Here is a 16,424-nt window from a genome sequence, read left to right on the forward strand (position 1 = left end):
GCCCTCTGTAGAGTTCCATGTCAGTCTATAGTCCTGAAGATTAGGTGGATATCAACCGTTTCAGAAAAAGGAATGTTGAATCATATGGTTTTCCTATTTCCAGTATTACCTATTTTTATGAAATCTTTATTATTGTTATTTGTAATACTATTTGTTAAACTAGTATTGTTAAATTATTTTTATTCAATAATAAAAGGCTTGAAGCATAATCTGAAACTACAGAAAGGGGCCGATGGGCTGAAGGTTTTGAGAATTCCTGGTCCAAAATAATCTATAAAACTAAATTGGGGCATTTATGCTTTCAATTTCAGTAATCCAATTACATGTCCCCTCCCCTCTCACTCATGCATATATATTCATTGAGTAGCAAAAACAAAACTACCAAGAAAGCAATGATGATACAGTGATATGTATGAAGCCTGAATTTGAATTTTGCTTTAGAGATAAATATATCTGAATTTTGGTACACAATCATATTCTTAATGGCTACTGATATAAGTAAATGCATTTTGTTCTTTCTAATATTCAATTACAAGAGCCATGGTGGCACAGTGGTTAGAATGCAGTAGTGCAGGTTACTTCTGCTGATTGTAGATTTCCAGAAGGCTCAAGGTTTGATTCCCAGTGGCTCAAGGTTGACTCAGCCATCCATCCTTCCAAGGGCGGTAAAATGAGGACCCATATTGTTGGGGGCAATATGCTGACTCTGTAAACCGCTTAGAGGGGGCTGTAAAGCACTGTGAAGTGGTATATAAGTCTAAGTGTTATTGCTATATATATATATTGCTATAAAGATATAAACACATTGACTTGACTTCATTTTGAATCAACCAGATTCAGGAAATCACAAGTGTGAAATGAGATTCTTCTAAATTTAAATCTGAAGCCTTCCAAATTTTTATTACTACTTTAGAATCCAGAAGCACACAGAGCCAACAATCCTACTAAACCCAGCAAAGAGCTTGATTTTTTTTTTTAAAGAAAAAAAGCAGGCTAGAAAGCTGCACTCATATTCATGCCATTGACATCACAGATCTCCTTCAGATCACTAACTGAATGCAAGAAGATCAAAGTCAAATGGAGGTAAGCCTGCAAACGCAGTTCCATTTTCTAGCCACCTTCACACCTTCCACCTGTTCAGATGCAAACCTGAAGAAAGCTAATATGTCTGCCCAAACTGATAGGTATCTCTCCAACCTGCCCATTGAAGAACAATTCCAAGGTGAACAGAGTATAACAGAAACAGTGGTATGTAATTCTGTGACCTGGAAACTCTACTCAAAGTTCTCTTTTCGTTCACTCTTCTAAGAGCACATGTCCTGGAATGTCAAGTCAGTGTCCCAGTTGGACGTGGGGCTCTGTAGCTGGATATTCAAGTCTTTATTCTTCTCTGCCATGGGAATAAAAATCTATCTCTGTCCCATGGCTTACTGCACATTCTATGACATTACTGCCAGTTGAAAAGGACATTAAAAAAGGTTTTGAACTGTTTTCTATTCATCATAAATTCTGAGCTCCTGCTCGCTTTGAACATTTCAAGGTTCTTGTTCTAAGAACTCATCTCCGATGAAACAAAAGAAACAAAAAGAGGGAAGGGAAAGCAAACTCTTTCTCTCTCTGTCCCCTTCCATCCCAACCCATTATTTTCAAGGAAAAAAATACAGCTTTCTTTAGCATGGCCACTTCTTGCACTATATGCCATTTCCTTCGCCATTAAAAAGGAAGATAAGCATATTATCTTTTTGAAAGCCTTCAAATAGAAATGTTACTTTAGCAGAAAATCCTGAACTCATTCAATTGAAACTTGGCAAACATAATCCCTACGAAATGGCAAACTTTAACTGATTTTTTAAAAAATCCATTGAGACAAGACAAGATCTCTTTGCAATTAATAATAATGATGATACTTGGAACAATTGCAGCAAAATCAAGGTGATTATTCATCTAAAATTGGAAGATTTGATTCTGTAATAAGTAGCTGTTTCTGCAAGTATATAAGAAAGACTGAGTTAGAGATATAGTCAACTCTTTGTGTTTCAATTCCTAAACTCTATTTGATCAGGAATTCTCTTGAATAAGTCTTTGACTCACCAAACTTCTCACATAGATGGGTCTTAAAAGATGTGTCTACTCAGTGCACACTCCTTCTTATAAATAATATAATGCCGGTAAGGGGGTTTCCACTGCTTTGGAAGAGGAGTTTTTTGACTTTCCATTTGAGCCTAAAGTCCTGCACAGATCCATATGCAATATTCGATGCTTGCAGTACTGCAATGTGTGTGAGCCCATACAGCATGTGCAAAACAGGCAGAACCTGCATTGTACCAGTACAATGTGGTTACTGTGATTGTTGTTTTCATTTGACTACTGGATCTCCACAGTGTGTATCCCGGGCCCTGGGATTTCTTGATGGGCCTCCATCCAGGGGTGGGTTCTAAATTTTTTTTAATACCGGTTCTGTGGGCGTGGCTTATTTTGTGGGCATGGTTTGATGGTCATGTGACAAGCAATTCTTTAGGATTTAGCAGAGGTACTGGTCTACACATTTGTTTTTGGAGCATTCCAGTTTACTTATTTGTTTATGGAGCATACCAGTCTACACATTTGTTTTTGGAGTGTTCTGGTCTACCCATTTGTTTTTGGAGCATATCGGTCTACACATTTGTTTTTGGAGCGTTCCGGTCTACCTATTTGTTTTTGGAACACACTGGTTTACCACCACACTGCCTTTTACCGCTGATCAGCTGTAGAGCGGCCCTTTGAATTTAAACAGTTTTTTGCCAGTCTGCCACCACCGAGAGCATCGAAAACCGCTTTCAGGCAGCTTGGCCTCAATTGTCAATCTGCCACCACCGAGCGGTTTCCAAGGCGCAGATTGGTTCTAGCCAATCAGTTGAGAGTCTTCTTGGCTTCTCAATTTAAAGCTAAGATGTCTTGGGTTTTTTTGTTCTCTTCTTTGTCAAGTGACCCATGATTTTTTCCTTCTAGCCATCAGCTGGAAGACTGGGAGGCAGCAAATAGATTGGGGGTGGGGCCAGGCAGAGGTGGTATTTACTGGTTCTCTGAACTACTCAAAATTTCCACTACCGGTTCGCAAGAACCGGGGAGAACCGATAGCAACCCACCACTGCCCCCATGTAGGGGATGCCAGTGGGGGGCATCCATGTAAAAACTAGGTCTGACCCTTGCTTAGGTCCCAAATCAAGTCAAAGTTGACCAGGTGCTACCATCTGCAGAACAATTTATCACAAAGCAAACTGTTTAATATTTGACAAAAATGGCTAGGTTGTTAGTTCTCTGGAATGCTGATAAATTCTCTAATGCAATTCAAAATATTTTACTCTTTGAGATTCATAAAGAGATAGGATACTGATCTTTGAAAGTAGTTTTTCTTTTCTCTTTTAGAAAATGTTTCAGAATGATAATCCTCACTAACCCATCAGCATAAAACTAATGTCACTGAAATATTAATATAAATGTTTTAATATAAAGTGCTATTCCTTTGAATTATAATAGGTTGTTTGTTATCAATAGTAATAATAATAAGGTCCTTGGGAAGGACTCAATAGATGGATAAAAATGCCAAATCCAGACTAAACATCTGACTCATTGTGCAACAAACAAAATAACGATGCTGGTAAGTCATAATGTATTTGTATTTTTTTCAAAATGTTGAATAGAAATGTGTATTATACAGTAAAAAGGTACCAGCTACATATTTCTTAATATGCAACCTACATAAGATTCCATCACAATGCAATCGTATATCAACTAATGCAGTCTTTAACTATATATTAATATGTATTAAATAAAATGTATTTTAAAAATAAAATAATAAAGTATTAAGTTCAGGTTGTTCATTTTTAGTGTTTTTGAGGAATAATTTCCATCAGTTTACAAAATACACTGAAATATATAGGCATAGCCAACTCTTTATTTGTCAATTCTCAAACTGAATTGAATCAGGGGATCTATGAAGAAGTCCGTGACTCCATGACCTGCTTCTATTTCAGCAAACCAGTGCACATTCCTATTTATAAGTAATGCATTATAAATAATGTAATTATAATGCTTACAAATACAATGCTAATGCAGTAATTTTTCGATTCCCATATTTTTTTTTCAACTCAGTATTACAACTCAAATCTAATAACTTTATAGTAAAATAGGTTACCTATGTTGTTATGTCTATTTTGCTTCTCCATACACTGAAGTACACAACAGTAGCCCATTGTGTAGTTGTTCTATAACTATGCATTATCTAGTCGGTGCAGAATGTTTTCTAGGGCCTAAACATTCTTTTATCAAGTTATTATTTCAAGTAGCTCGAAGATTACATCATCGAAATAGTTTTTAGTTTTCTCCTTTTTTGTGTTTAAGACATTACATTTTCACAAACATTGGGGGCATAATGACACAGCAATGGATTAAGAAAAATGCCTAATTAAAAATAATGATCATTTGAGCCGCATTGAAGAAGAAATGGACTAGGAAATATGCTAAGGAAAAGGTGAGCACTGAAACTTGCCTTTGAAGCCGGTGGCACAGTGACACAAGAAGTGGCCAATTAAATCCAAACAGGTGGCCCCATTTTTGCAGGGTGAATTTGAACATTCGTTAGCTTCCACTTCACACAATGGTCCTTCGTAGCCAAGCACACAGTGGCAGGTGTAATTATTCTGATTAGCTACACAAAAGCCATGGTCTGAGCAACAATGGTGAAGGCACATGTCTAAGCCAAGTTCACAGAATGCCCCAGAATAACCTGCAGGACACAAACACCTACAAGACATAGAATGAGAAATTAGCCATCTAACTCCACAGACAAATTACAATGGTTACCAGAACTTCATCCTAGCTTCTTCTCAAAACAGTGTCATCTTATTCACAACTGGATGATAGTTCCAGGAAGATCGAAATAAGAGTATGATTAATCAGATAAGAGGCCTTCGCCATCTTTGTTCTTGGTTAACTATACCCTTTTAGGGCCTAAAATGTTTGCCAGATTATATGAAGAAAACTGAACTAAAGTTTAATCTGATTAGGATGAACTGTCTATTACACTCTGATTACTCTTATAAGAAATTAAAATTATTTATGCATCCATATCAAAATGACTGCAATGGGATAAACCAACTTTCAATGCGAGTAGGGACAAAGTTCCATCAAAACTGTGTTCTTCAGAAAGATTTGGGACAGAGAACAGCTTTGAGTAAAAAAAAAAAAAAGCTTCTCCTGAAGCTGAAGGCTACTACTTTGTCTTTGTTTTCCTTTTAATTGAGTTGATATAAATCTTATTTCAATTTGGTGAGGTTTATATAATATAATTAAAGACTATGCACATCCTATTATTTAAATAACTTACAATGTTGAACATAGCAAAGAGAAAAAATATTCCATCAATATTAATTACAATTTAGAATATCATTATTACAAGCATTAAAATTATTTGACTTTTTCATTCACACCTAAGTATAACTTTAAGGGGGGGAAATCTTCTGTAATTTACATCAAAGTATTTGTTAGATAAATTAAGATGTCAGTCTTAAGCTACTTAATATTAAAATCACCATGGTACTGCTACGGTACAACTATATCTATACAACACATGAGAAAAAATAGACGAAAAGAGAAAATTTAAGATGAATTAAAATTAGAAAAAGAGAAAAAGGAAAAGGAGAAAATAGAATAAAATTAACAAACTAAAATAAAAATATTACATTTCTAACTTTCCCCCTGTTATACATTTGCAAATTTTCAATATTTGTAGACATTTAGGCCCTCTTGGAAGCCAAACTGCAAATCATTATGTTTACCATTCTGAATGATATGTTGTACGTATGGAAACCATTCTTACCTAAATCTAGTTACATTTCTGTTGGGTATATACAAAATTAGTTTTGCCATTGCTGAGTATTCTTTAAGTTTACATGCTGAACAACACACTTTTGTGAGTTACTCCAGTGGGAAGAGGAACTATATGAAAGAAAGCTGCAACATTCAAAACTAAGCAAAAGGCAAATCTCTTCCTGGGGTAAATCACCACTTTAAAGCTTCTCTATCAGAAACACAAAATACATGCATTGCAACATTCAGTAAGTTTTACAAAGATGTCATTTCATTTATTATTTTATTTTATTACTTTATTTATTTTATTCTATTCTATTATTATTTATGTTTATTATTCAGTGTAAGTACTATCCCTCTCCAATTGACTGTAACTGGGGAATCTTCCAGCATAGAAATATTTGTGAGTTCAATCCTTGGTAGCAGAAGATATTTCTCACTCTGGGCACGATGAGTAATTGTCTGCTGCGAACTCTGCATAGGCGTCAAGAAGGGCATCCAGCCAGTAAACGCTCAGCAAAATTCAGTTACCCAAAGTCTACCCCAATGCAAGGGATTATGGGGACATTAAAAGAAAAAAAAAAGGTCTTGTCTTTTTTTTTTTTTTTTTTTTACAGCAGGGTGGCATATAGTACATAGTGTTCCTTTACATGATTTTTCTCCAGAACTGTGAAGAAGGTTAGATTGAGAGTAACAGCTTTGCTCAAAGTCCCTCAGAAGAAGGGAGATTGGAATTGGGATCTTCCTGCTCCTATTCAACCATTTTTATTGCAACCTCACATTGGTTCAATATAATACATACCCTTCCTATAGATACATGATCACTTAATAATTCTTCAAATTATTAATAGGGATCCTTCCAGGTTATGTTTAGTATTCCAGCAGTAATTAAGATTTCAGTTTAGTAATCTTATCTTGGGGGAATATGATCCTATTTAGCCACAACTTCCTTTAAAATACAAACCACGTCTTGCAGGCATACAATAAATGAGGATGGAAAGGTTATTGGAGAATAAAAGGAGTTTTTCTCATGATGAATATTCCATCAGGATGGCCTATAAAATGTGACAGGGTTGGCATGTTCCAGGTCCCTCCAATTAAGTGGCAACAACTGTTGGGATGCAAAATGTGTGCCTTCTCCGTCGCAGCATCTGCCCTCTACAACAGCAGCTCCCTGTAAGATTCAGCTAGTTCTAACCTTGGTAGTCCTTCAGAGGGCCTTGGAGACCTAATTCTCTCAGACACTGGGTTAGGATGACACAGAAGCCTTATATAAATGTACGAGTGTTGAGTTTTGTTCCCAACACAGTGTTTTTCAAAATCATTTTTGCTTTTATACTGTGAATGTTTTTTTTTTTTTTTAACCCTGTTAGTCATCCAGAGCTGTTCTGGGAGTGGGCAGCTCATAAACTGAATGAATGAATGAATAAACAAACAAAGAAACTTGCTGAATTTCTGCCTACTCTGCACCTATTAAAACACAAGATATTTACCCAGAAAAGGAAGAAGAGAAAATAATAAAACAAAAAATAAAATAAAATAAAATAAAATAAAATAATAAAATAAAATAAGGGAAGGGAAGGGAAGGGAAGGGAAGGGAAGGGAAGGGAAGGAAAGGAAAGGAAAGGAAAGGAAAGGAAAGGAAAGGAAAGGAAAGGAAAGGAAAGGAAAGGAAAGGAAAGGAAAGGAAAGGAAAGGAAATAAGGGATTTCTTAATCCATAGCTCTGTTTACCTGTGCTTCCCAGAGTCCAGGCACTGCTCTTGTTGGCCTGTCTGTTCTCCATAGAGCCCACCTGCCCACCCTCCCATCCTTCTGTGCTCCTTCCTTACCGGAGACTCCCACCTCTTTGTGCTTAGCAACCTGTTCCATCCTGGAGTTACAATGGCAACCAGGACTGCATGGATTGCTGTCACTAAGCGATGTGGTCACGTAACATCATCACATAGTGATGGCAAACCCATTCCCAATTGCAATTGTAACCTCTTGACTCTGGCCATATCCAGCAGGTGGTTTTCTATACATTACCATGAATCAAAATGGTCCTCAACTGAGAAAATGTGTTTCAATCCTGAGCTAGTAAATTAAACTATAGCAAGAATACATGATTTATTTAAATCATGCTTTGAAGAAGGCATATCCCATGAGGGACTTCTCTATCTTTGACAGCAAGCACAGAGTAAACCTTTTTCCTAGCTGAATATTTATATCTCTCACAAAAAGCAGAGAACCACACCTTTTGAAATACTGTATTGTTCTATTGCCAATATTACAAAATATCTGAAGTCTTTAATTTGATTTAATTTGATCCATACTAAGACATACTAAGACTGGTATGGTGTGGTGCTTTTAAGGTATCAGACTAGAAACTAGGAAACTGTGAGTTCTATTCCTGCCTAGGTCAGTCAGCTCCTTTCCATCCTGGGAAGGAAGCCAGGGCAAACCATTTCTGAAAATCCTTGCCAAAAAAACTGCAGGGATTTTTCTTAACAGTCTCAATGCAATTGAACTGAAGTTAAAAAAAAAATACTTATCAACTCTGCCCTTAAAATCCTCATTGAATTTATATGAGGTTAGCAGTGCTTTGCTTACTGTGAGTGGCAATTCCCACTTAGGGAAAATGCAATGGCGTTTTTTTTGTGTGCTGCTATAACTATCATATTTCTAAATTCATCAATGTTTACAGAAATCTGGAGGAAAGTCAGACTAATACTAGAAAAGGATGCCTCTGCTTTCCCCAGAGTTATTATAATAATTGGAAATCTTTCAGCTTAATACAAAAAGGTCCATTGCCCTCTTTTCATTAGCTTGGTTAGGCCCTTCGGTTTACAATATTACTTTCAAAGAAAGAGCTCTGTGTATCCCCTTAATTATGGAACATTTGCTCAGCCAATCTGTTAAATATAGATGACTGCTTTGTCAAATATGCACTAACTGCTAATTATTTCTTGTATGTAAAACATAATTAGGAGAAAGCATGATAAACAGTAGGTTCTCCATACCACATGTGATTAAAAATAGCTGATATATGTGTTCCCACTTGCAATTAACATCTACTGTTTATAATCTGTAATCTAATAGTACTAAAAAAAAAACCCTTCCAAGTTACTATTTGATAATACAAACAGATAATACTTTTAATCTCAGTAATAGGATTTGATTTTATTCCTGGTAATGAATTCATAAGAGATGATATGAAAATAAACTTTTTTTAGAGTGTTCCATCTATCAACAATTTATCTAATTTTTGTAAAGCCAAGTATTACGTTACAAAGGTTTCAAGAATAGCCTTCAGTGCAGCATTTCCTTCCCACAATATTCCTAATTTGGCCTTTCATGATACCTCTTCTAACAATGTTCCAATCAGATTTCAAATTATACTCTTTTTTCTCCCAGTTATTTTTAACTGGGAAATGACTCCAAGGACTCATGGTTGTAACTCTCTCTTTTTACTCTCCAAGGAAGCCAATAAGCAGAATTCCTGGGGTAAATAAGGTTTACCTCATTTCTCAAACTTCTCTCTTATTCAATGGTTTGGGTTACACACTATGATTCATGCTGATGTGGTTCAGTTGGTTTGGCTTACTGCAATATGTAAACAACTTGGTATTTGTAAGCCATGGTTTATGCTGGGGCATATCATTAGGTGACATGAAGCAGTCACTAAATACAACAATTTGCTCTTTCTAAATTTTAAGTGGACTGTAACCTCCTTTGGATAGATAGATGATAGATAGATAGATAGATAGATAGATAGATACATAGATAGATACATAGATAGATAGATAGATGATAGATAGATGATAGATAGATGATAGATAGATAATGAGAGACAGAGACAAAAATACAGATATAGATAGAAGCTATGCTCATTGGATGCCAACAGATTCAGAAATTGGTTCCCAGTTCAGATAATGATGGCAATAGAACCACCATCTACCTAGATTACCCCTATTTATGAGAATAGAGAGCAAAATATGACACTTGGAGCTCTGCAATCGAAGTCTCTACACACAACATACTTGGCGTATTATTGGATATGCACCAAGCATTTTTCAATGAGCCAGAAGCAACTGTAGTCAGCAAGGTTCTTTCACAACTTCATCTGGTTCGCCAACTGTGCTGTTTGCTTGATTGAGAGGGACTTCAGACAGCACTCATGCTCTAATCCAGGGGTGGGCAATTGATTTTTCTAAGGGGCCACATGAGAAACTGACATTGTTGTGGAGGGCCACTGCTGCCCCGTCCCCCTCACTGCCACTGCCCTGCTGCCCCACTGAAGCACCCACCCCTGATGATTCCTCTCTTCCACCAATGCCACTCTGCCTCTTGCTGCCCCCACTCCTCCAGCACCACTGACATCATGGGCCAGATAAGGACAGCCAAAGGGCCAGATTTAGCACCAAAAAGGGAGAGAAAAAGGTATGCACGTAGTACGCATTGTCAAGGTTGTCTCAGTACCAGTTTGTTTATTAGAAAATATGAAGGCCACAGTTAGCAAATCTTGATTAATATTTATTTAAACCCAGGTTTGCACATTCAAACAGGTATATATGCAACAGAATGGGGGATAGTAGTCACTTCATGGCTTAACCTAATGCAATATGCTCTACATGGGGCTGCCCTTGAAAAGCATTCAGAAGCTTCAATTGATCCATAGTGCAGTGATACGGCAATGATGGGCATGCCTCAGTAAGCTCACATGAGCATGGAGACTTGAGGGACCATCTACTGTAGCTCCTGTGGTGTCTACTCAGCGGGTTCAATCTGACAGAATTAATATGCTCCAGATTCCTTCAATCAAGCAGTGCCATGCCATCAGGACACCTGAATTGTGTTCTCTTTATTGTAGCACCTGCCTTTTGGAATGAGGTTCCTACTGAAATCTGCCTAACTCACCAACCTGATGTCATCCTGAAGAGCCTTAAAGGTTTGGCTGTTTTCTCAGACTCTGAGCTAGTTGAACCCGCTCGTAGAGTATATTACTGTGTTGTTGCTGTTATTTGGATCTGCCATCTTGTCTTATGTTTAATAGGTTTTTTCCCTATCCTATTTGATGCAATTTCTTTTTTATATAGTAAGACCATCTGAGTTCATTTGGATTGGGCAATACCTACACTGCATAAAATAAATAAAGAAGAGGATTAATTTCTAGACAGGCATAATTTAGTGCAGCTTCAGTTAAAAGCATCCCCATTCTGTTGCATATTTCTCTGTCTGGATTGGCAACTCTGAGTTTAAATAAATATTAATCCAGATTTGTTAACTATGGTCTTCATATTTTCCAATAAACAAACTGGTATGGAGACATCTTTGCCAATACCTTACTACGCATACTTTTTCTCTCTCTTTTTGGTGCGAAATGCATTGCTTCCACAGCTTCGAGAGGAAGAGTTTCTTCTATTAAATACTACTTTGAATGATGCCAAGCAATCTTAACTCTGTGTAAAAGATGCATAAGGAGTGATTACATGCCTGCTCTTCTCAGGGAAATAATCATGTTGTTCTCTAATGAACATGACCTTGCATTAATGTCCTAAATCTTTCGAGCCGCAGTATACTAAATGTGATATTAAAAGCTTTGAGATGGGGTTAATTTGCTATTTAACTTTGCAAAAAGTTGAAACCTAAATTCTAAGCAATTTCCAAAAGATGTCTCTGAGAGCTGGGGTTTTAAAAGACAATCTTTGGGAATTAGGTTGTTTACATATTTTGCTAAACCTTTACAAAAGCAAAAGTTACAGCATATTTCTTCTGTTTTTCATAATAAACAGAGAGGGAACATGGTATAGTGAAAATTGGGGAGGTGGCTTGGATTCAAATGCTTACATGAATATAGAATTAACTGGTTAGCTTTGGAGCGGTCAATCTTACCCAGTGAGTCTAGCTCACAGAGTTTTATTATAACATCAGACAGGCCCACCTTGAAGAAGGATAAGATCCCTCTATTAAATAAATAATACATACTGCATACTCAGTTAATATTGGGAGAGAGCTGATATCTGTGACCTTTAAGAAGCTTTAAGAAACCTTTAGAGGAGAGGCAAACATACTCTAATTCCCAGTTGCAAATAGAAATGATTAAATACTCTCTAGAGATAACATTTTAGTCAAATTTTGTATTCAGAACTGGAATTTGATATCTGAAGAGTTTGCAGTTCTAAAGGATGTTTGATGCTCTCTGACAGTTGATATGCAACAGTAGTCATATCTGGCACAAAGCTAGTAACATTTGACAGCTGATCTGTATTAATTATTATTATCTAGCATGTACGAATGAACGTTTGTTGACAGGTATCTGACCGAGCATCATATTGACACCGTCCATTTCAGACAGCAGTTGTGATATAGTGTTAGACAGCTGATAAACTGGGGAATTTGGCAATTGACAGCATTGAATATAAGCAATCTGCATTTGATTATGTAACAGCTTGACATACAATACCAATCGAATGTCAATATCTCTGATTGCTGAGTTGCAATAGAAGTTGGAATTTTACATTTATTTTGCTACACTGAACTCCACGTTCTAACAGAATTTCTGAGAGGTGTGGCATGGTTTAACATTTTTAGAAAATTAATTATTTTGTTATAATTTTGAATAGGATTAAATTGTTAGTGCATAAATGATTGCCTCAATTCCCATATAATTTCCACACTTTTCAGGCAAACATTTGAATCTTCTTAAAAGTAGTTGCCACTAGTAGAAGGAAAAGGTTGTCATATGGCAAATCTTCCATAGCATAGCCATTGTATATAACAATATTTAGATTTTAAAAGTTTGTATTTTTCCCAAGATTCCAAATCATATATATCTTAAAGTTGGGCATGCCCATCACCAAATAAAAGTACAGGAAATGTGAGGAAGAACAAAAAAATTAATTATTTTATGTATTTATTCTTACATATAAAGATGGAAATAGTTATTAATACCAAAATTTGCATTAAAGAATGCAACCAGTTGTTTTTATTCTCATTATTTTTTATCAGTTCAAATAGCGGAGCACTGTGTAAACATTTTAGTAAGTATAATAAAAATCAAGTAGATTTCTGCAGAACCCTAATTTAGTAGCGCTCATACTGCTACTGTATTATCCTCATTCATACCTCTACTCTACTGACAAAACCTCTACTGAGGTTTTTGAGACTGGCATATAATTCTACTTAGAATTATATGCCAGTCTCAAAAACCTCAGGTGTAGCAGTTAAGTGCCTCTGTAACTTTTTCACTAAATGTTTCAATCTAACAGTGAAGAAAATGAATCCTTCAATATAATTTTTTAATCTAACATAGTGAAAAAATGAATCTTTTAATATATGGGAAGAGTTTTATTAGCTGTAGTTTAATTAATGGCATTTAAAGGTAAATGTTTCAAATTTAGTTCTGATCCTTTGTCCTGGCACCATCCATTCTCTTATTCTGCCAGAATCTCGGCTCTACTGCTTGCCTGCCTGCCTGTCTGTCTCTCAATCTCATCTGGAGCTATAGCGACTAAAGACAGAAAACAAGAGAATCATGTCAGCATGGCTAGCAAAGGAACCTAGAACCAGCATTGGCATGGACTTCCTATAGACCAAAAGACAATGTCATAACTCTACTGCTGATCCAACATAAATACCATTCTAAATCCACGCACATTTCATTGCTTTCAGAGTGATGACTTGTGGAAAACATACAAGGGTGAAAGGGATATGTGAGAGAACTGTACCATAACTATCGCTGAGTTTTGCTATTCTTGGCATGCATAGTTTTTTGTGGTTTTTTTTTAGGTCAAAAATCACAGCTTGGATGACATAGCTAAAGAATTTGGCCGACATTTACCTGAACATTTGTGTCAGGATGCCAGAGGGTTGATTTTAAGGATGAAGTCCAGAATGATGAATAAAAGTATCTTGTGGCTATGAACACAATTTAGTTTGTGTGTAGTCTGTGCCAGAGTAGAAGTTTGTCAAAGAGCATATCCTAAGGTCCAACAGCTATTGATCCGACACAAATGATCGACCTTGTTTTCATTCAGTTGAAACTGATCTCTTTGTGCTGTCGCACAAATAGTGTATCTCCTGGCTGTGTAAGCACTTTGGTTTTGGGGTTGCTTTCCATGACTGAATCACACTGAACCCCTGGGGTTAGCACAAAAGGGAATATAGCCTTCCCTGCCAAATTATGGAAAGTTTGGAATTTTTCTCAGACATGCTTGTGTTTTGTTCAGATTTGTGTTTTATTTGTTCGATCAGATAAAATGTATCAGAAACAAGAGCAAAATTATCTGTTCTCCACAGTAGCATATACAAAGCATGTTCTCTTTTGTATGTTGATCTTCGCAAAAGGTCAACATACCTTTGAGGTATGTTGAGGAGGCAAAAGTGGTCTTCATTCTTTTTCTCTCTCTTCAGATTTTTAAGTGAGGGGGTAAAAAAAAAGAGATTTAAACTACCTGTCTGATCGATAATTGTTACACGTAGGACGAGTTCTTTGACATACCTCTGCTCCTGCCTTAGCCACACACTAATCAGGCGATATTCACAGTTGTCTGCTCTTCCCTCATCCTTGTGCTAATCCATAATTAAAATAAAGCAGCTAGCCTTCTGACACAAAAGCATCATTTAACACAAACACCAGCACCAATGTCTGTCAAATAGCCAAGCTGTGATTTTGAACAAATTAAAGTGTGCTACTGATGCTGAGCTTTCTCTGTCTTTATTGGGTTGTTTGTGTTTTGCCTTCCAGGGAGAGGCAAGTGAGGACCTGATGGACTATATGCATATTTCTTAAAAAAGCTTTCCACTGGTATAGCAGAACCCCTAAGCATAATCTTTGAAAAATCTTTCAGGACCAGCTCCCTACCCAAACTATGGTCACTAGCCACAGTCATCCCTCTCTTCAAAAAGGGAGACCCCAGCCTAGTTGAAAATTACAGACCAATCTCTTTATGTTGCGTCATGTGCAAAATCATGGAATCAGTCATTAACCAATCCATTACCCTCCACCTAGAAACAAACAACCTCCTCTCTAATAAACAATTTGGTTTCAGAAAAAAAAAGTCCTTTTAATCTACAACTTCTACACTGCAAAAACATATGGACTACAAATATTGATCAGGGCAAAGCAATAGACGCAATTTACATAGACTTCTGTAAAGCCTTTGATTCAGTGGTACTGACAAACTACTTCTAAAACTAAAATCCTATGGTATCTCCGGACCCCTACATAATTGGATAGGGTGTTCCTGTCAAACAGACAACAAGTGGTCAAAATAGGGAACACCCTATCAAATCCTGCACCTGTTAATAGCAGTGTACCCCAAGGCAGCATTCTAGGACCAATACTCTTCATACTATACATAAATGACCTTTGTGATCATATTATAAGCAACTGCATTCTCTTCGCCAATGATGTAAAAATATTTAACACCACCAACAATGCTGCTATCCTTCAAAAAGACCTTGACTTTGTGTTGGAATGGTTGAACAATTGATAACTCCAAATCTCAACCAACAAATGCTCTGTCTTACACATTGACAAAAGGAATCAGAACACAAAATACAAGCTGAGTGGACATGACCTTGTAGATGACCCACACTCTGTCAAGAACCTTGGAGTACTCATATCTAATGATCTAAGTGCCAAAGCCCACTGTAACAACATTGCCAAAAAGGCATTAAGAGTTGTAAACTTAATCTTGTGTAGCTTCTTCTCCGGTAATATCACACTGCTAACCAGAACATACAAAACATTTGCTAGACCAATTCTCGAATACAGCTCATCTGTCTGGAACCTGCACTGCATATCGGACATTAATACTATTGAACGTGTCCAGAAATATTTCACAACAAGGGTCCTCCACTCCTCTGCTTGCAACAAAATATCTTATGCCACCAGACTTGAAATTCTGGGCCTAGAAAACTTAGAACTATGCCATCTTCAGTATGACCTAAGCGTAGCTCATAAAATTATCTGTTACAATGTCCTATCTGTCAATGACTACTTCAGCTTCAACCACAACAATACACGAGCACACAATAGATACAAACTTAAAGTGAACTGTTCCAAACTCAATTGCAGAAAATATGACTTCAGCAACAGAGTGCTCAATGCCTGGAATGCACTACCTGACTCTGTGGTTTCATCTCCAAACCCCCAAAATGTTAACCTTAGACTGTCTACTGTTAACCTTACCCCATTCCTAAGAGGTCTGTAAGGGGCGTGCATAAGAGCACCAGCATGCCTACCATCCCTGTCCTAATGTTTTCTCTATTTGTATCTATTTTATGTATTCAATTCATGCATATACTTATATATATTATCTAATATGTTCTTGACAAATAAATAAAATAAAGTAAAATAATAAAATCATTGCAATGCTCCCCAAAACACTGTCTGCAAGAGGCATCCTATAGGCTGGCACATATTGTCACCACTGTTGCCAGCTTTCTACAAGGCGTCCAGGCAGCAGGCCCAATATTTTTTTTTTTTTTTTTGCTGGGCTGATGGGATTAAATTCACTATGTTATCTCATCATTTTAGCATTACAATTCTATTCCCCCACCCCCCAAGAACTACTTTTTCTTCATCTATAT

General features: G+C 36.7%; 1 protein-coding gene across 1 annotated transcript in view; it reads right to left on the reverse strand.

Moving 5' to 3' along the window:
* Positions 1–16,424, reverse strand: part of EYS (EGF-like photoreceptor maintenance factor) — a 765,120-nt gene that overhangs the window by 689,900 nt on the left and 58,796 nt on the right. The window contains exon 8 of the mRNA XM_087882471.1: positions 4,529–4,782. Within this exon, the coding sequence (XP_087738597.1) occupies positions 4,529–4,782 (254 nt within the window). The remainder of the gene's footprint in view (positions 1–4,528; positions 4,783–16,424) is intronic.

The sequence above is a fragment of the Pantherophis guttatus genome, chromosome 1 (assembly GCF_059756535.1).
Source record: "Pantherophis guttatus breed Tessera chromosome 1, ASM5975653v1, whole genome shotgun sequence".
NCBI lineage: Eukaryota > Metazoa > Chordata > Lepidosauria > Squamata > Colubridae > Pantherophis > Pantherophis guttatus.